General features: G+C 37.0%; 3 protein-coding genes across 3 annotated transcripts; 2 read left to right on the top strand and 1 right to left on the bottom strand.

The window, feature by feature from the left end:
- The first annotated feature begins 1,238 nt into the window (after positions 1-1,238).
- Positions 1,239-2,805, top strand: LOC134798091 (lipase 3-like). Its single transcript, XM_063770428.1, has one exon. The coding sequence runs from the start codon at positions 1,343-1,345 to the stop codon at positions 2,756-2,758; it is 1,416 nt and encodes a 471-aa protein (XP_063626498.1). The 5' UTR covers positions 1,239-1,342; the 3' UTR covers positions 2,759-2,805.
- A 13,754-nt stretch (positions 2,806-16,559) lies between these two features.
- Positions 16,560-17,407, bottom strand: LOC134797846 (dolichyl-diphosphooligosaccharide--protein glycosyltransferase subunit 4). The gene is made up of 2 exons (XM_063770199.1): positions 17,244-17,407; positions 16,560-16,645 (listed from the first exon to the last, which is right to left on the bottom strand). Exon 1 carries the CDS (start codon positions 17,346-17,348, stop codon positions 17,244-17,246), a length of 105 nt encoding a protein of 34 aa, XP_063626269.1. The 5' UTR covers positions 17,349-17,407; the 3' UTR covers positions 16,560-16,645.
- Positions 17,408-19,037: 1,630 nt separating this feature from the next.
- LOC134797963 (uncharacterized) lies at positions 19,038-21,063 on the top strand. Its single transcript, XM_063770300.1, has 2 exons — positions 19,038-19,304; positions 19,415-21,063. Exons 1-2 carry the CDS (start codon positions 19,170-19,172, stop codon positions 20,849-20,851), a joined length of 1,572 nt encoding a protein of 523 aa, XP_063626370.1. The 5' UTR covers positions 19,038-19,169; the 3' UTR covers positions 20,852-21,063.
- Positions 21,064-21,796: the final 733 nt, after the last annotated feature.

Here is a 21,796-nt window from a genome sequence, read left to right as displayed (position 1 = left end):
TTAAGGTCTTATATATAAAATAATAAATATTAGAGCTCTGTGTTTTGCCTATTGGCGTACAAATATTAAAACTTAAAAATAATGGTGACTCATTACGAGTATGTTAACAATAAATTATTACAGTTAAATAATAGCTATGCCTATTAGTAATATTATGGCAATAAACATTTAGAGTAGAATATTATATTGTTTAACATCCAAATAAAATAATGTGTAATTATTTATAAATACAAGTGTTATATTTATAGCACCATTATGGGAAAACATAGATTGACGTAATCGTGGGAGATATCCATTAAGTATATAATTACAACAAACAAAAAACAGCAAAATTTTTCCTCCCAAAAACTAGTTGTGCGAGTACCAACCATCCTCGCGAATCGCGTGTGTACGTCAATCAATTTACATAAAATTGGTTTATATAATACATTTTTAAACAAATCTTTTAAGTATTGCCTTTTCGGTAGATCAATGGACCCAAAAAAATCACAGAGACTTGTACTACTATTCTGTGTACGAGTAATTATTTAATTTGTTGTTCTTATGTATGTTTTTACCCCAAATAAATATGTTTCTATTATATTCTATTCATTGAATTGTTCTGTGTCAGGTATTAGGCAACAGAACAATTCAGTCTTGGTATGTTGTACCTATACTATATGTAATAGTCGATGGTACAAAAATGACCCATTGTATGTACATCTAGATCACGTATCCCGTATAGAGTCGTATCAGTGTAATCAAAAGGATATGAACCTTTTGTGCGATTGATATCAAAAATTTGTTTACATTGGTCGTTTAATTAAAATACTACTTAATTAGCCGTGATCGTTAATTTTCCAGCAATTTTTGTGCAGCATTGTTGGTTAAAAGCATCTGTATGCCCTACTCTAGGTGGAATAGATAATTAAGGTTAATAACAGTAATATTAACCTTAACCAATCCTCTCCCTAGAGAAAATTGAAGAAAATCCTTTATTTTTACTAGTTATGCTGCACCAAAATTGCTGGAAAATTAACGATCACTGTTAATTAGTGACGGGTGAAGCTAATAACGGCTTGTAAAAAACTGCCAGCTGTCCTAGTTCTAGTTCTTACAATTAACATGCGATTCACACACGAGTGTAGAGCTCGTTGCATAAGTCATATCATACTACTTAGCAGCGTACGTATCGGCGGTGGCCGGCGCGGCCGCTGCCGGAATAGTCAAGTTAACCCGTGGAAGCTGTCGGGCGACAAAAAATGATTCTGTGTTTACTGCAAGGTCACGGTTCACACATTTATATATTACTGATTTGAGAGCGATCAGTTTGTTAATTGACCTCTGCGGGAGCGCGCGCGTTATGGTCCAAAAAATATTTATTCTCGCATTTTTCGCTACCTGCCATGGGCAACTCGCGGACTTACTGTTCCCTCGTGTGGCCAACACCGTTAGGCAGACGGCGGACTCGTTAACAAATAACCCGGTGGCGAGCCAGGCGACCAACTTCGCCGGAGGCTTGCTGAAGAACACCTTCAATCTCTTCACCAACGTACCCATCACCCTCGCGCGGTCTCTAACCGGCGGAGACGGTATCAACGGTGTCCCCGGGCCCATCAACGACAACAACTTGGCAGCCTTAAGCGATAACTTCCTCTCCGAGTTCAACTTCGGCCTAGGCAACGAGGACTGCAATCTTAACTGCGACCAGCTCATCACCAAATACGGACATTCAGTTGAGACGCACGATGTTCTCACCGAAGATGGTTATATATTGAAGATGTTCAGGATACCCAGCGACGGACCAGTTGTGTATCTTCAACATGGGTTGTTAGGAAGTGCAGATGACTATATAGTGGCCGGTCCGGACAGTGGTATAGCTTATCTCCTTTCAAAAGAGGGGTACGACGTCTGGTTGGGAAACTCACGCGGCTGCAAGCACTCGCGACGTCATATCGAGATGAGCCCCTCCCAAGGCGCTTTCTGGGACTTCTCTTGGCACGAAGTTGGCTACTACGATCTACCCGCTATGATCAACTACGCGCTAAATACAACAGGAAAGGAAAAGCTGAAATACATCGGCCATTCCCAGGGGACGACTGCATTCTGGGTGATGGGATCAGAACGTCCCGAATACATGGACAAGATTGCTTTAATGGTTGCGCTATCACCCGTCGCATTTATGTCCCACATGAAGAGTCCTATCGTTAGATTTTTGGCTCCCACGGGAGGTATAATTCACGCATTTGCTAAGACTATTGGTCTTTATGAATTAGCTCCGGATAATGCGTTGATGAGAGTATTTAGAAGAATAGCGTGCGGCGGAGGGCCGTTTGCGGAAATTATGTGCACTAATCTTTTGTTCTTAGTGGCTGGTTACAACGTGGAACAGTTGAATGTGACGAATCTGCCTGTGATCTTCAGCCACGCGCCGTCAGGGGCGTCAGCGAAGCAGTTCGCCCATTATGGGCAAGAAGTGATCTCTGGGAGGTTCAGGAAGTTCGACTACGGCTCAGCGGGGAACCAGGCGCGGTACGGGTCAAGCGACCCGCCCGACTACGATCTGTCGCGAGTGACAGCTCCCGTGTCGCTGGTCTACAGCGACGCCGACTGGCTCTGCGACGCGCGCGACGTCGACATGTTGTACAGCCTCTTGCCCAACGCCATCGACATACACAAAGTACCGTCGAGAAACTTTAACCATTTGGACTTTGTGTTCGCGAAGGATGTGAAACATTTGATTTTTGAGAGGCTGAGTAAACTGTTGGCTCGTTTTTAAATGTTAATTAAAGTGATTGCCAGTCAACTAATTTGTGCTTGGTGTGATCTTGACTAAGACTTGACCATGACATGACTGAGGTCAGCTGCATAGTGTATATTGTATAATATAGGCACATCGCCGTTGTAGGTTGTGAGTTTGTCTCTAGGATACATGTGGTATAATCTCAAAATCCGTAACATCTTTGCATGAATTGCATATCAAACTTATACGGTTTGAAGCAGACGATTTGCTAGGGTCAAGTCGAGTGTTGTGAATAATTGGCCAGATAGCCGGTAAACACCGGAATGGGTGACATAATCAGAATGTTATTAATGAATAATGATAGTCCTTTTCAATATCTTCTTAGTTATTACGCGACTTCATTGTAGACAGGTACAGTCAGTTAAATATTTTACTAGACTTACAAATTGTAAAACAATCGAATGGATGGTAAGATACCTTACCACAGATTATATAATGCCTAATAGTTCGTACCTACCTACGAACCTTACCTAATATAGGTACCATTACAATACTTAATCCATTGTCAATTAGTTACTGTACTGTATCATTCTTAGACTTTTTGAAGTGAAAACTTCTTTAGCGGCGCTGTGCACTTTTTGTGATGGGGAAAAAATGTTAAACTCGCGACAGGTCACGTGACCGTAAGATTCGTAAGACGTAAGACGGACACGTGACCTGATGGAAAAACTGTTACAATGTCATTGAGTTTTCACTTCTGCCGGCACTCCCGGAGTGCAACCCGTTGTTTTTTTTTACCTGTCCGATTAATACGCTTATCCGGCGACGGTACAGTACAGTAATAGATGATTTTAAGTCTCAGGGGAGAAATACTTAGATTAGGTATTTTAAGGAGATTATATAAGTAGTACGTTTACTATAAGTCGTAGTCGTATTATTTTTTGTAAATTTGTTATACTTACATAAACCTTTCAGTATTGTAGAAATACTAATATGATTTCTTTAATTACTTTATATCTACTAGCTTACAAATTTCATTGTATTGTTTGATTGTGGTCGGTGCCGTAAAATAAAGTCCATTTGTCCATGACATTTGGGAACAGGAAAGAGATTTGATATTTTCTACCTATAATTCGCATCCGTATCGATAAATGGTGAATCCGTATTTTAAAAATTCCCAGTTGTACAATTAATTAATTGACCTTTAAAGTTTAAATACAACCATTGTATGTCTTTCTCATCACGGAACCAGGCGTGGCTCACTCCGCGATTTCGTCGCTTTGCAACAGGTAGCTAAAAGTACATCCGTTCCACACCAATTTTGGTGGCTAGCCATAAGCCGCGCGTGGCGCTGTCGCCACCTAGCGGCCATATCTGTCCTGATCGTAACAGACGCGTTTTGTTAGAGAGTGAGTCTTCTGTACCTAGTACTTTTATTTATTCTGTGACGGAATACGAAATAATGGTAGAGGCCCTTTTGACACTTTAATGAAATGTAAGGGGTACGGTGCGTATGGGTACGGTACAGTGGATGCTACCCTTTACCCGTGTCATGGGATGCACGCAGTGGCAGCACCCGCCAGCAACCAGTACGGTTACCATCAGTTTGTCACTGACATAAACGCCGCCGAGAACGTAATTTACTTTCTATACATCTCGCTCGCACTCGCATATTAGTGCAAACGGGATGTATAGAAAGTAAATTACGTTCTCGACGGCGTTTATGTCAGTGACAAACTGATGGTAACCGTACTGTTTATAATTATTACTTTTTATACTGTTTTTGTATTTTATGTACAAACAGCAGCACTCCTAACTATACATTCGATACCTTATTGCAATAGGCATAAGGTCCACCGATGTACAGTTACCAGTGTGCGCGATGGTACTCACCGACCTCATTATTAATATTATTTATTGAATACCTATGCGATATGCGTCGATGTGCGAAAAACGTCATTGTCTAATGTACTTATTCAATGTTGATATTTTATTTGAAATACGAGCACAGTGTTTTGTTACAATGCATGCAATTTTATCCCTTACATTCACTTCACAATAGTTAATTGTAGGTATCTAATAAAGGCAACATTTTAACTAATTTCTTGTGGACCTTATTACTATTGCAATAAAGCTTACAAATTGTCAGTCAGTCAGTGAACACCACTTAGAAGTGATGCATTCAACTCATGAACTCAACCTCGTTTTTCTCTCGATGGAAACAAAATAAAATGCTGGACAGCTAATATGGAATAAATAGCAACTGAACTGCATTTAGGTACTAAAGCATTTAGGTACGTAAAATAGAAATTTGTTTTGCAAGGGGGCAAAGTTGTTGTTTTTGAATCAGTATTCTCACAACACAAAGAATAATAATTAAACACTAAAGGGCAACGTAATAAAAAACTAGACCAATCATTTTCGCTATAGTTTTCATTGAAAGTATTTATTAAGCTCTAGTTTTACGATTTTTTTCATATTTTTGGACCTGTGGTTCAAAAGTTAGAGGGGGGGGGGGACACATATTTTTTTTCTTTCGGAGCGCAATATTCCGAAAATATTAAAAAAACTATATCAAAAAATGGTTTTAGGAGACCCTCGTATTGAAAGACCTATCCAACGATACCCCACACTATTGGGACAAAGCGACGAACAGACAGACAGACATGGCGAAACTATAAGGGTTTCTAGGTGACTCTTACTTATTTAAACTCGATTCAGATGATAGAGTTTAACAAAAAAACAACAATATTTTAACCAATTGACAAAGGCTCCTTCCTTTTTTTAGAAGTCAGTTAAAAATATAGTCAGGATCTTTATTCTCTTTATTTATTTCAACTCTTAGGCTAGGTGATTTATAATATGAATATAAAAGTAAAATATAAAAACACTTACCTACAACTTACAAAACAGTAAACAATACTTACATATAAACACATTATAAAAAATCTGAATGTTTTATTATTATAAGACAACATTTCTAAAAAAAATTGACTCTTATATGTTATATATTTAAAAAAAATAGTTTGTAATAAAATATATTTGTGCAGAGTGTACTTGTTCTAAGAATAACCTCTGCGAACTCACTTACCTACGTCAATTTGTTGACGTGCAAAAAATACCGTAAGTATATGATCTCAGTCTCAGTGTCTTATTTCGGGTGTCCTTGTGGTTCAATCTATTTATGCATCCGGCGAAAACAAGGCTATTTTATTTAAGAATCAAGAATGAAGATTAGGTTCTTTCCCCGTTTCTGGTAGGTAGTTAAGACGTACACTACCTATAGTTCGTTTTAGTTAGCATTAGAAAGAACTTGAAAGAAGGTAAGCGATCTTGACATGTCTTTTAATTGAAAAACGATATTTTAAAATCAGTAACTATTACTTTTGAAAGCAGAAGAATATAAATGATCGTATTAGATTCATAATTGTTACATATTTGCAGTAACTTATTTTAAAAATGTGTTTTTCAATTAAAAGACACATCAAGATTGTTTATCTTATTTCTAATGCTAAAAAAAACGAACTATAGATTAGATTTTTTTACATCTAGCCTATATCTAGCCAGCCCAAAGTGTTAAAAGTTGCCGCGAGAAATGCAGTTTTGATTTGTCATAATTAAAATTCACAATCGAATGGAATGGGAGACCTTTTTATGGGTCTCTGGGCGGCTGGTAATTTTGTAACGCTCATAACTATTGTATATGTTATGTGGTGTAAATGTGTTATGTGCGGGTATTATTAGCTACTAGTAGGTATGCGGGTATTAGGTACAGAATGTACCTACAGAATATGCGAGCTACGGAAAGTTGAAAAGGCCTTGGAATTTAGATAAAAATTTGCAAGAAATGAAGGTATAGATATGTTTAATTTAGGAAACGGAAAACTTTTCCATCCATATACCTAAAATATATAATTATTAAACGTTTGGTACATTAGACATTAGGAACCAGAGCTAATATAAATGTAAATGCAAACGGTTTAGGTTCGTGCAAAATAGGCTAAGGCCTAGGTCAAATAGGCCCTCTGCTAGTTTTCGAAAGAGAACGCACTGTGAATAAGAAGCGACGTTGCGTTGTGAAACGCCTGTTCATTATGCGTTCTAGTTCTAGCTGTGTAGTCCTTTAATAGTGTAGCCTCTTGCTCCTTGATACGATCAGAGGGCCCAAGGGGGTCACCGTTGATATGGCCGATGGCCGAGGGGAGAGGGACCATACATTTAGTTATTCTCTGTCACCCCCTGGTGACGTCCTTGAGAGGCGAACATGGAAAATAGACAGACCACGCCATCTTTGCAGTAAGAAATGCATAGGTACTTACACATCCAAGTAAGGGGCGTATATTTACCCTAGGCCCAATGAAGGGGCCCGCCATGGCCCGGGGCGGCAGGCTGCATGGCTGCAATAGCGGCAAAATAGGGTTTTTTTCCTTATATGACGAGGTATACATGTAGGTACATAATTTTACTGCATGGCTCGGGGCGCCAAATCTTTAAAATATGCTTCTTGATCCATATATTATTTATAAGCTTCATGCTGTATTTAAAAATAATGTTAAAACCGGGCAAGTGCGAGTCGGACTCGCGCACGAAGGGTTCCGTACCATAATGCAAAAAAAAACGAAAAAAAAGCAAAAAAAAAACGGTCACCCATCCAAGTACTGACCACTCCCGACGTTGCTTAACTTTGGTCAAAAATCACGTTTGTTGTATGGGAGCCCCATTTAAATCTTTATTTTATTCTGTTTTTAGTATTTGTTGTTATAGCGGCAACAGAAATACATCATCTGTGAAAATTTCAACTGTCTAGCTATCACGGTTCGTGAGATACAGCCTGGTGACAGACGGACGGACGGACGGACGGACGGACAGCGAAGTCTTAGTAATAGGGTCCCGTTTTACCCTTTGGGTACGGAACCCTAAAAAATAGTAATTTTATAACCCAATTAACTGATTATGAAAAAAAACTAAAGTAATAAAAACGATTATTATTATTATTATAGCCTCATTTATTCCTTAATACATTAAAAATATAGTACATAACAATAACAATTCGTAGATAATTTCACATGCAAAATTAGTCTAGATTTACAATCCATTTTGACAGTAAGTAAATTTAAATATTTATCTAATCTAATTCATTACTTTTTTTTGTTTTTTATTATTAATATTCAATATATGTCATGCAGTTTAATTAAATTTAAATTATTTATGTAGAATTCGAGTTTGCATTAAGGCGCTCTTATACTCGAGTTTTACGTTTTCAAGGGGGTGAAGCAGACGCGTGGTAGAACGGGCAGGCGGGCGCCCCGCGCGGCGCACCGCACCATTCCCGCGCAGCACGTCTACGTCCTTATTCTGACGACATTGGTATTCTCAATTGTCAGTTCCGGGATTTTTTCCGGCAATTAATATTGAATAAGATTTATTAGCAAATTCGAATTTTGATGAATACTTAATGAAATTAAAAATGGTAGGTAAGACGGTGAGTGTAAATAATTATTAATTATATACAATATAAGTGTATACCGCGACAAACTGAGAATCTAATCAAATTATACCAAATTATTATGAGACAAAAAATAGTACTTACTAATAGACATTAAAAATGTAATAGAGCTAAACCAAGAAAAATCTGCAACGATTTTGATTGCACACGCAGTGCAAGTGTTATTTTAAACGTCAATCTTCTATGAAATTATGAATAATACTTGCACTGCCTATGCTATCAAAATCGTTGCAGACTTGGTCTAACTCTAGCAGTCAATTTCGGGCAAGTAGGTAGTGAAAATAAGGAAGAATACTAGCAAAGCTAAGATAATTTGTGGGACTATTGAGTTATGCATAGCTCCAATAAGTACATAAAATTAGCTGTCTTCACAAGAAAGAATTATAACAATTTATAACTCTAACTGTAATACTTACTATTTTTCTAATTTTGAATTGACGAGTAAAAGTCAAGCATTTAAAGATTGTAATGACAAAAAACGCTTCTACTTCGACATTCGAGTTAGTTAATAGCTCAAGAAAATAAAAAATATCTGCGGAAATAATTCGTATAATTTTGAAAATTGGCACAGTTATACCTTGTGGTGTCCAGATAACCATACTTAATGTCCTCGAGCTTAGCGGGTGTGCTGAGGGTGTAGGGGGGAGGGGGGTGAAGGTCCCTTTTTTTAGTTTTTCGTAAATAACTCGTAAATGGTGGCCAATATAAAAAAATCTTATTAAACGTTAATAATCTACACAAAATTTTGTACAAAAAAGATTCAGTACACTTTTAGCAGGGATCAATATTTAAAAAGATAATAAAGAGAGAAAGTTAATTATATTAAATTCTAAGATTCCTTGTTTTTATTTTTTCGTTAATAATTTGAAAAGTATTACTCATAGCAAAAAAAATCTTATACATAAATAATAAACATAAAATTTCCTACAAGAAACATGTAGGACACTTTTCGCTAGGATCAATATTTAAAAAAACCGGGCAAGTGCGAGTCGGACTCGCGCACGAAGGGTTCCGTACCATAATGCAAAAAAAAACGGAAAAAATGCAAAAAGAAAACGGTCACCCATCCAAGTACTGACCACGCCCGACGTTGCTTAACTTTGGTCAAAAATCACGTTTGCTGTATGGGAGCCCCACTTAAATCTTTATTTTATTCTGTTTTTAGTATTTGTTGTTATAGCGGCAACAGAAATACATCATCTGTGAAAATTTCAACTGTCTAGCTGTCACGGTTCGTGAGATACAGCCTGGTGGTAGACGGACGGACGGACGGACGGACGGACGGCGAAGTCTTAGTAATAGGGTCCCGTTTTACCCTTTGGGTACGGAACCCTAAAAAGACAAAGCAGCGGGTAAGTTGTTATTTATGTATAAGATTTTTTTTGCAATGAGTCATACTTTTCAAATTATTAACGAAAAAATACAAACAAGGAACCTTAGAATTTATTATAATTAACTTTCCTTCTTTATTATCTTTTTAAATATTGATCCCTGCGAAAAGTGTACTGAATCTTTTTTGTACAAAATTTTGTGTAGATTATTAACGTTTTACAACATTTTTTGATATTGGCCACCGTTTACGAGTTATTTACGAAAAACTAAAAAAAGCGACCTTAGAAGTGATTATAATTGAATTTCCCGCGTTAATATCTCTTTGAATATTGATCCTAGCAAAAAATTGTACTAAATCTTTCTTGTAGGCAATTTTATGCAGATTACTTATGTAATAGAATATGTTTTGCTATGCGCCACCGTTTAAGAGTTATTTACGAAAAACTAAAAAAAGGGTCCTTTAATATCAAATATCTCACTTCCGGTCAAGAATTCGATCAAGCAACCGGCAAATTCGGATTCAGCGGGGTCTAATTAGGTTAAAAAACCCGGTTGCCAAAAAGTAATACGATTTGCCAGTCGAAATCGATATTATGAAAATATGACCAGTCTAAAATATTTGAATCCTGTATATCTATGTTTAAAAATTATTCAATTTGATTAATTTTATAGCCTTTTAAAATATGTTTACACAATTTATCAATCGTGACTGAATTCCGGATTGGTTAGATGGGTGTGTGCCTTTGCTGCCCAACTTGTTATAAAATGACAATATGACGGACGAATGTCTGAAATGTCACCGTATTTAAGAATTATTTTGCTTTGCTTCGTAAGCATGTTGAAAAACATTGTGTGTATAACATATTTGCATATTTATACTGTGATTACCCATTTTATGAAACGTCCGCTAAACTAGCATAGGTCCGACGCCGACAGTGGTCACGGGCGCACTGGCGTGAGGAATGGGCGCAAGGTATTGCCGCGTAGGGTGTAATTTAGTAAGCAAAATGTTGAATTCATCAAATGATGAATGAAAACATTAACGTTTCGATAAAAGGACAAGCAATAATGAAGATTTACTTAAAAGCTATCGACTGAAGTAAGTTTCATAAACATTTTCGTCGTAGTACTTCTAACATAAGGAAATAAAGACAGTGGTAGGCATGTTTTCAACTTAAGATTCTATCGAGAAAATTATGAGCCGTCGTGTTCCTGACAAGCAATAACGTAGTTCAAGGACTGAAGTTATACATACTAGAAAATAATGCATGAAATCCTTGTAAAAGTCTGTAAATATGGTGACAAAAAAGCGCATTTTACTACACACCGCGCCTTCTCTTCGAGTGAAGGCCTCCTCCATATTATTCCATACATCTCTATCGTTAGCTTTGTTCATCCAGTCTTTGCCAGCTACTTTGTTTATTTCGTCTATCCATCGCTGCCTTGGTCTTGCTCTCTTTCGTTTATGTTGTGGTCCTGGCCAAGTAGTCACTTTGTATGTCCATTTCTGTTTGCTCATGCGTGCTACATGACCAGCCCATCTCCATTTCTGTTTTTTACAATGTTCCAAGGCGTCTATTACATTTGTTGTTTTTCTGATATCTGTGTTTCGTTTCCTGTCTCTCCTTTTGATATTTAATATACTCCTTTCCATAGCTCTTTGGCATACTTGTAACTTATTGTTTATAGTATTATTGAATATCCAGGTTTGGCTGCCATATGACAGACATGGAAGTATACAGGGTGTCTAGTACTTTTTTCTTAAGCTTTATAGGAAGGTTTGATTTCAACACTTCTTTATAACTCCAGAATTTACTCCATGTAATATTTATTCGCCTGTTTATTTCGTCGTAGTGTCTTTTAGTGTATTTAGTAAATGCTAATTGTTTACCCAAATAAATATAATCCTGTACATATTCTAGTTGAGTCGTGTTGACGTTGATGGGTATTTTTATAGAGTTAGTCATGATTTTAGTTTTTGTGGCATTTAACTCTAGTCCTATTTCTTGGCTGACTTTATGAAGTTCGCAAACCATTTTTTCTAATTGTACTGCTGTTTCTGAGAAGAGAACGATGTCGTCGGCGAACCTCAAATTGCTCAGAAAATTGCCTTTTATGTTTAAACCTCTCTGTTTCCAGTCAAGTTTTTTCATAATACTTTCAAGAACAGTAATGAAAATTCTAGGCGAGAGCGGGTCTCCCTGTCTAACTCCTCTGCAGATTTTGATTTCATGTTTCAGAGCCTTTAGTTTCCATTTTTACACAAGATACACTCTTGCTATATATAAACGAATAAAAACGATTATCGTTCCAAATTGTTATTTAACTGTACAGTCAGCATCAGATATACCTGAGCGGGCAAGGTGTCCAAGAAAACATAAACACTTCAATCGTCACAAAAATAAGGACATCTAAGTTGTCATTTTCACGTAGGCTTTCAGTTCGTCACATATATCTTAACTTCTGAGTTTGTCTTTAACACATACACCCTTATCGAACGAGCGAGCGAAGCGAAGCGAAGTTTTTACATTCGACTTGGATCACGCGGCTGGCTAGCGGCACGTCCCGGCATTTCGATGTTTTTAAGCTGAACTGTCAGAAGATAGTTTGATACTCAAGAACTTAAGTAAATTTGTTCTAATTTAAATGAAATTGGGTAAACGTGTAGTTGAGGGCATTATATTTTAGTCATTAAATTATGAGCAGACTCGATCAAGGGATTATTGAGGTAGAAGAGCTTAGAAGGCCAAAAAGCTGTTTGTGAGAGGTCTTGCTATTCTGGTCATTTTATTTGCAAAAACCATGGTCGAATTTAGTATCAAATGAAAGTGCTCGGTTTGCACTTTTATAATATCGATTTTAAATTTACCATTTTGAAATAATTAGCAAGATAAAAATAAAATAATATAAACATAATATAGGTATTTGACATTTGACAGGAAATATTTCGGCTTCGCATAGATATCCATAGATACAGTTTATTTTAATCTCTATGATTTCTATGATGACTTAAATCCAGGTGAGGGACAGTCGTATATAAAGCACTTTAATCGAAAAAATTGCGACATCTATATAACTTAACTCTAAACTTTTTTTTTTAATATGGCTGCACTTAATGTCGTCAGAACGTCTTAAAAGTCTTGTATCCAGGGCATGGATCAAACAAAAAAAACATCTGTTGAACAGATTATTTATGGCCATCGTTGCCATGGAGGCGATTGTCACAAAAAAACAACTTTGTCAAATAAAACTCAAAATATTATAACACCCCATTTATTGTCTGTACTACGACATAATTCAAAAATTACTTTCAGTTTACAATGTCAAAAGAAACAAAGTTTTCATACGCCATCACAGTTGCTGAGAACTTTATTACCAAAAAATTTAAAAAAATATTTAAATTAATTTTCGGTTACCTATGAAGTTAAAGTGACGTCACAAAGATTGTGACTCCCCCCTTGTCACAACATGTCACATTTTCTTAACCCCCTCCGCGTCTAAACGTGTGATGTAATTAATTTTTTTATTTTATTTATTGAACACAATGTAAGCTTACAGTTACAGACCAAATCACTTACACGCTAACATATACATTGTCAAAATAGTAACAATTAAAAACATACAAAAATATAAATACATGCGCATAAAAATGTCAAACAAATTAAAAATTATATGAATTAAATGTCAAAACAGATTACAATACACACATATACAATGTCATGCAGTATGAAAATTTAAAAATTGTCTAGCAGTTTTGCACAAGTTTGCTAAACGATCGGCGAACATGTCAGCGTCAACGTGTTGAGTGAGCATAGTATGTAGAAATGATAAAGCACGCGTGGTAGGTGCGTGCCTCGCGTAACATGTGCGAGCGGACGGCCGCAGCAACACACACGGCCGGCGACGCGGCGCGACCGCCCCGTCCACATCCCGCGGTATCCTCCTAGGAACCAACAACCCTATCTTCTCTAACACCTCAGGGCTATCAACTTGGTGGTGAATGATTGAGAGATAGTGCACCAGGAGCAACAACTTCCGCCTCAATGCGAGCGTGTCCAGCCCAACCATCCCCGAGACAAAGATGGAAGGGTAGAGGTAAGGGTAATGGATGACCCCTTATAAATATTCTTAGATAAGGTACCTACATAAGTGAGAATGATGGTATTCTGGTAAATCGAGAGAAATTTAAAGCTGATAGGTAACTATTTAAAACTAGCGACCCGCCCCGTTTTTTGAAGAAACAAATTTGAAAACTTCAGTTCAGTAGTTTTTGAGTTTATCGCGAACATACATAGGTACCTACATACAGACAGACGTGGCGGGGGACTTTGTTTTATAAGGTGAAGTGATACATTTTAGAATAAATTACTAAGCATTCTGACACCAACAATTTGCAAGTGCAGCTTAATTCAATGAAATAAAACAATGGTTTGCTCTTGCAAAATAGCGTTCTCAGATCACAGAGGAAGTCTCATATTCCTGCATTCGTTGTAAAACTTGTAAAAACGTACCTAATCATTTGTTGTTTATTATTTTGAATATTTTGTTAACCAAGAAGGTTACAAAATAGAGATTTAGGAAGATATTTATTTAAACTTTCACATTTTACACAGTAATTTACGAGTAGTTAAGGCATAGGCAAAGACAATTAAGACGGGTGAAGTAGGTAAGTAGCTAGCGCAAAATATTTTTCATCACACTCGCTCAGTAAATGTGGAATTGCACGCAGGTTTAGCGGGAGTTATAGAAAAAGCGTTCTCCCTAGGGAGTTATGAAGTTTCTAGTGCCATAATTAACAGTTTTTTGTCTTTATACTTAATTTTTGTATCGCAAGTGTGATGAAAAACATTGTGTGTAACTCGGGGCGTAATAATTTTTTTAACTTACTCTCGTTTGCAATATTCAACTTACGCCCTATGTTGCACAATGTACTATTAATAGCAAATTTGACAGACGGAAATTGATGCTTTAGGTACAGGTATTAGTGATAGCGGTACAGCCTGAAATTCGGGAATCAGCTGCAAATGGTGTTAAAGGTATGAAAATGGGGTTAGATATGAGGATATTGGGTATTACATGAGGTATACTTATTTTGCAAACAATAATTCAACGGTTTCTTACCTGGAGGAGCCCAAACTTGGTATGTTTTGAAAATTATTTTTATTTTAATTGAATGCAAGTGACGGAAATATAATAATGTCATATATTTTTAGAACCGGCTCAAAATGCCCTTCCATTTAATACCACACACGATAGGTTTCTTAACAATTTTTTTTATTTTTCCATACAAAAAAAAGATGACGTCAGCATAACTCCTTTCCGTTTGTTTTTTTTTGGTGCTACGGGTCAAATTGATTCAAATGGCCTAAAGATTAATCGTGCCGATTTTCATACCTTTAACACCATTTGCAGCTGATTTTGGTCAACCGCTACTACTATAATATAACTTTATTGCCGCGAAAAGTACCTACCTAAGAGAAGGTAAATTAGCAAGGAGAAAAATCCATTAATTAAAGAAAACACACATAAATAATAATAAGTAGGAGAAAAAAACAATTGATCAAAGAAAAAAGAGCCGCATGGCCAAAAAGTCACCTCTCACATCAGTACATCGGACACCTCTCACGTCGGCCATCCTCGGATAGCCTGGAGAGAGTTATTATGACGGGTAAAGTTGAAGGGACCAGACCTCAGGGCCCTCCTCCTACTAGATGGTGTGCTCAAATCACTGCACCTATGCAATTAAAAATGCACGTGGCCATACGCTAGGCGAAGAATAGAAGCCTATGGAGGAACCTAGTCTTTAACAGGCCTTAAGAGCTCATCAACGTGCACACTAGCGCCAGTAACTGCTAAATAATCGTGATTATTTAAATTTAACGAGAGACATTTAAAAAGGGGGCCGCTACGTACTGTATTTTGTATTTAAGTACCTTTTGAATACATCAAACTAGTTTTTATGTTGCTGGATTCGTCAATCTATGCGTCCAAAGTTAAAACTGCCGTTTTTGTTTTAAGTTCATAGATCGACGAATCCAGCAACATAAAAACTAGTTTGATGTATTCAAAGGGTACTTAAATACAAAATGGTGGTGGTCACGGTGATGGGCTCATAATGTCGATCCTCAGCATTGAGGGACCGACTGAAGATATAGGACACGTACGGACGCAATCTACTGCAGCTGTCAAGTTAGCGGTTACAATATTTTGAACTACTTTATACGTCTTAACTCTGTCAAATACTTAAGTCATATTTGACGCCATCTAACGACAATTTATGAAACAATTTATTTAATTTAATACATTGATACATCTATATCTACATTGTATGTGTAGTTCCTTTCCGTCAAAATAAAATGGATATATTTTATGATGGGTCCGATTTTTAGGGTTCCGTACCCAAAGGGTAAAACGGGACCCTATTACTAAGACTTCGCTGTCCGTCCGTCCGTCTGTCACCAGGCTGTATCTCACGAACCGTGATAGCTAGACAGTTGAAATTTTCACAGATGATGTATTTCTGTTGCCGCTATAACAACAAATACTAAAGACAGAATAAAATAAAGATTTAAGTGGGGCTCCCATACAACAAACGTGATTTTTGACCAAAGTTAAGCAACGTCGGGAGTGGTCAGTACTTGGATGGGTGACCGTTTTTTTTTTGCTTTTTTTTTCGTTTTTTTTTTTGCATTATGGTACGGAACCCTTCGTGCGCGAGTCCGACTCGCACTTGCCCGGTTTTTTTATACTATTGAGTATATATTTGTCCACCACGCCAGATTTACCTATTAGTTATTCTGTGGCTACGAGTAATGCCATCTATAGCTGGTCAAACCAATTTGTCAGTCAGTAAGAACCAGGAAAACTACGAGTATACTCATCCTAATCTAGCCGTAAGCGATAGATATCTATGTAAAGGTACTTGATACATTGTTTAAATATGATTTGTTTTGGATTTATGTAAGTAAAAGGAATGGGTATATGAAATTAAAGAATAGGTACTTTACAAATAATTCGTATGTATTAACATTATAGAGGCTTACATTATTAGTAAATTATGTTGGAAGGGGCTGCCACGCCTACATCTGTAACAAAAACATTAGATTTAATTAACAAACACAACTGGGTTGGCAACTGTCAAAGGTTTGTATAGATGGCGCCATCATAGCTTGCCCCCTTCACTGCTTTCTTTAAGTTAAATTGTCTTGCTTAAGAATCCCAAATTTGACAATTCTAGGGATTGACAGGGCAAGCTATGCTGGTGCCATCTGCTAAATACTTCGACTGGCCAACCCCATTGGCAAAAATTTGAAACCCCATATGTATGTTGGGTTGTTTCTGATATAGAGTTCATTAACACAACACTGCCAATTACCCATTTTGTATAGGAAATGGGGCGCTAAGCACTGAAAGTATTAAAAGTCCACTTCATAGCATGCAGATGCATGCCGAAATTGTTCAGGAGAATCATCATCATTATCATCAATTTCTGATAGTGGATTGCTTGGCCCCCAAGAATCAAATCTTTGATATTGACGAATAAGACGCAGTGTGCCATGCCTCCATAGCTGGGACTTCAATACTTTGAGGATGTGACAGTGATTTATATATTATGTGATTTAATACCATAATGGAGACTTCACAAAATTTGAATAATAATAAATCATATTACCACAGCCTTACCTATTTGGAGCTGTTAGCATTGATGTAGTGGTAAAGGATAACCAATAAGAAAATTGAGACTCCCAGAATGTTCGAGAACACGGCCAGTTGGATATCGGTGATCATGGTGGCGGTTTATCTGGAATTAAGATGTAAAGAGATGTTAAAAGGCAGCAAACATGGAAATTATAAATGGATCTCTACCGCTATCTACGGGTTATGGTTTGCAAAGAAATACTATAAATACAGGCGATATCCATACATTTTCATGAGGGAATCAAATGTCCACGTGTAAATTGATATAAATACTTACTTGAATAGGAGTAATACACCTTTTATTAATAAAATACACAGTAATATTCACCGCAAAACATACACGTCAGACAAATAAATGTCAAATTTAATTAAAGTTGCAATGTGAAAAAATTTTATGCTGTTAGCAAAAAACCGATATTTGTACAGTTTTTTGTACGTCCCTATTAAATCCTTGCCATGTATAAAAATAATGATTTGGTAGAATTTTAATACAATTGGAAATCGGAATACTTGTAAATTGAGAATTTCGCCATGTATGAAATGAAGAATAAATTAAATAATGTTTAAAAATGGACTTGAAGTGGAAACTCTTGGCCGTAAATATAATTTTACTAATTTTAGTAGAAAATTCATTTTCTACGCGTCTATCTTCATTAAAAACTACTATAAAGCCCCTGCTACACGGCAGCCGACAAGCCTACTAACCGTCTGACCTAGGTCTGTCCTTGGTGTGTGGGTCCGTCTGAGTTGTCTGGCTAGACGGTGGCAAACCACAGTGTGTTCAGAACTCGCGGACAGACAACACGTATTGCAAGCGCACAAAATGGCCCCTAACCTTTCAGAAAGTTGGCGTGGCATTAGTACCTACTCAGTGGCATATAGCCCTAAGGGCGGCGTATGCCACCCCTGGCGGATTGCATTTTGTTTTTCTTCCTTCACTTCTGGGGCGGCAAAACTTATTGGCCGGGGCGCCAAATTTCATAACTACTCATACTAGTGCAATGACAAAAAAATAAGTTTTTGGCAAAAAAATAATATTTGGTACAGGCTTTTATCGCTGACTGTACTTTTCTTTCCAGAGGCATCTAATACTCGTCGAGACAATTCTAAAAACCCCAAACACAATTAGGTCGCGTTGTTCTATCACAGGATTCCTATGGCCACCTCCTGTCTCCATCATCAGATCAGCTCTATGGTACCATAATAATGCATTGTCACCAGACTTATATATATTATGTATGCAAATTTTCAGCTCCATCGGAAACTAGAAAGTGGGTCTAATTTAACTTGCAAGATTTGACCCATAAAAACATATTTACATACTTACATTAGGTATATTGCAAGTTAATAAAAAGTTTGTAAAAAAAGAAAAGGGTATATGAATGAAACGCTGGCTCAAAAAACGGCATTTGTTGAGTCATTTCAACTTAATGAATTCGCTGGACTACGCTACATAACTTTCTGAGAATGAAGAGGAAAGTATTTGATGAATTATTATTAGAAATGCTACTGAGTACCCATGGCATGGCTATTAACCACACGAGCGCACACGGCGCGTCCTTCAAGCGAAATGGCCTAGTGCGGTCGGCGTCGGGCGGCTACACGGTTCCGGACCGACCGCTCAGACCGCGGTCGCTGGCGCGCGCTCGCATGCCAAGGGCGTCCGGAGGTCAAACGAAATTTTGTTGGTAACAACTGTCTACACGGTCCGGGACAGACCAAGGCCACGCGGTTTGGGGGCTTGTCGGCTGCCGTGTAGCAGGAGCTTAATGGATAGATGTCAAAGCGAATCAAAATTTTTCGTTGGGTAAAAAACTTTACCCTAAATATTGATGATTTAAAATAACTAAGTGCTGTAATCATCGCTCCATAAATTGTTTTATCAGCTACAATTGCGTAAATTAATTTAATATGTATCTTTCTTCTGTTAGTTCTCGCTTACATCTTCACGATACTAACAGTTGGGAGTTAAAAAAATCCTACGGATGTTATGATGGTCTAATGAGAGATATATCATGGAGCGATGATGGTAAATACATATTACAGGTAATACTATAACATTTAATTAACTAAGATAGCATAAGAACTGTAAATACGGGCATTAAATCTCGCTGCTTCTATGTTGGAGGTTAAATTTGTTTTTGTTTTGTTTTCAGGTCAACTGCAAAGGTTTAATCGAAATTTTAACACCCGCAGACCATGACATTCGTAGCTTACAGCACATTCCATTGAAGGACACCTGGTCAGCTAGTTTCCACCGAGAGGGCCACCGAAACGTCGCCATAGGCACCAAGAGCGGTAATGTTTTGATATGGGACACGAAGAACAAGACTATAACGAAAACATTCCCCACTCCCACGCATCAGGCCAGCGTTAACTACATTAGTTATAATGCCAAAAATAATAACTTAGCAGCTACCATGAATAATGGAGAAACTGTTATTTACGGACTGGTTTCTAACATTCCAATTTTAACAGTCAAACTTAATTGTTCGAAAAGCATTTCCGCAATGAAATTCCATCATGAAACACGGTGCTTATTAGGTTTAGCTACAGATGAAGGACATGTAGTCCTAAGAGATATTAACACAAATAAGGACAAAGCTTTCTTCGATAACATCCATGCAGCACCTGTTAGCGATATTGCATATTCATTGATAAACAAAGATGTCATGTTGTCCAGTGGCTATGACAAAATTGTTCATGTATATGACATAAGACTCCAAAATGTAGTGTCTACCATCAAAACATCTTACATATTATCTTCTGTAGCTATCAATGCCGACAATCAAGTTGCTATCGGGACCAGAAATGGAGTAGTTATGATTTACGATTTAAGAGATTTAACCAGTCCATTTACAACCTTAAAAGGTCATAGTGAGGAGGTTAAGAAAGTAGCCTTCCAACCATCAAGGAAGAAGCTACAATTGAATGAAATAAGCATTCAAGAGGACACTGAATTACACTTGACACCTTGTAAACCGAGCCCCGGGAAACCTAGGACTTCTGACATGTTCCTAATCTCTGCTTCACCTAACAAGGATAACCTGGATGTATCCGAAAAGACTGAAGATAAAAGAGCTGATTCATTCCTAGTACTGATGGGGTTAGACAAGTCTAATGAAGATGATGTAAATAAATCGCAATTTAAAGAAAGCAGCATGTTCGATAGAAATAAAAGACTGGATGTAGAAAAAAATATGAGTAAAATTTCAACACCTCTTCATAATCAAGTTGCGGACAATTTAGCTTTTCAGTCTCCCATTTTAAATGGAGCTCCTGATGATGGGAGACCACTAATAATGGCAAACGGAGAAAAGGAAAAGATAGCAAGATATGATTCTAGTATTGTTGAAGAGCTTAAAGATTTCATTGAGCTCAGTCTTGCGGATGTTGCAGAGGATAATAAGAACTATTTCTTGCACATCATGATGGTTCTGACGAAGCAGAGGCTTTCGTTGGAAAAGCAGATGGCAGCCATGAGTTCTCAGATCTCGATGATGCAGCAGAACCAGAATGAGTTGGTCGATGCGAATAAGAGACTGGCCTTGCAAGTGGAGCAATTGAAATATGTTTCTAACAATAATCATTAAATTATTGCCCTTTTCTACTACTTTTACCAATAGCAACAATCCATTTTTTACCCGATAGAAGATAAATCCTCATAGAGGCTGGTCCCTATATAGTCTAATCTCATTGTTATAAAAAAAATCTCCCATGTTCTATCTTAAGGCTTTGTCATACAGCAGCTTTTTTCACACTCTGCTTGTGCCCGTGTCAGTGTGATGAAGCCTTTACTTTATAATGATAGATAAATGTATTTTATTAATGATAAAGGGTACAATGCACTGCTAGCTGATTAAAAAACTAGCTATGATTAATTTTACTCATTCTGAATATTGTTTTATGTAAGTAAATCTTCTTAGGGCCACTTGCACCATCCCATTAATCCGGGGTTAACCAATTAAATCTAGAGTTACTATGGTTACCAGTACAATGTGAAACTGGGTTAACGGGTTCACCGGTTAACCCCGGGTTAGTGGGATGGTGCAAGTGGCACTTATTGTGTATGTTAAAAGTGTCAACTTAGATTGACTGTTAGTGCCTTTAAGTATAGATCTTTCAAAATGTACATAAATTGCTTGTTAATGATGCCCCATTATTATTAATATCAGAACAGCACTGAATCTTGCCCCAAAATTGTGTAATTTGAAAATAATACATAATTTATATATTTACCTAAATAATACTTTACTAAACAAAATTATACACTGTTAAATGAAATTCTATTGGCATAGATATGTATTAAGAATCTCGTGCCATGATAGCTGTAAAGATTTAATCTAACTCAGTATTATTTATAAATTTCATGACAATAAATGTGTGTGCTGTTGATTTTGTTGTAACTTAAGAAAAACTAAAAAATAAATAACAACTAAACTCCAACTTATTTTTTATTATTAGTCATTGTTTATCTTTTCACCTTAGCGTTTTGTCGGTTTTCCTACTTCTCGAAGCTCCTAGCAGTCCTAGCCCCT

The sequence above is a fragment of the Cydia splendana genome, chromosome 16, assembly GCF_910591565.1.
Source record: "Cydia splendana chromosome 16, ilCydSple1.2, whole genome shotgun sequence".
NCBI classification, from domain to species: Eukaryota; Metazoa; Arthropoda; class Insecta; order Lepidoptera; family Tortricidae; genus Cydia; species Cydia splendana.
The sequence above is the reverse complement of the archived record's forward strand: the minus strand, read 5'-3'. Positions and strand labels throughout refer to the sequence as shown.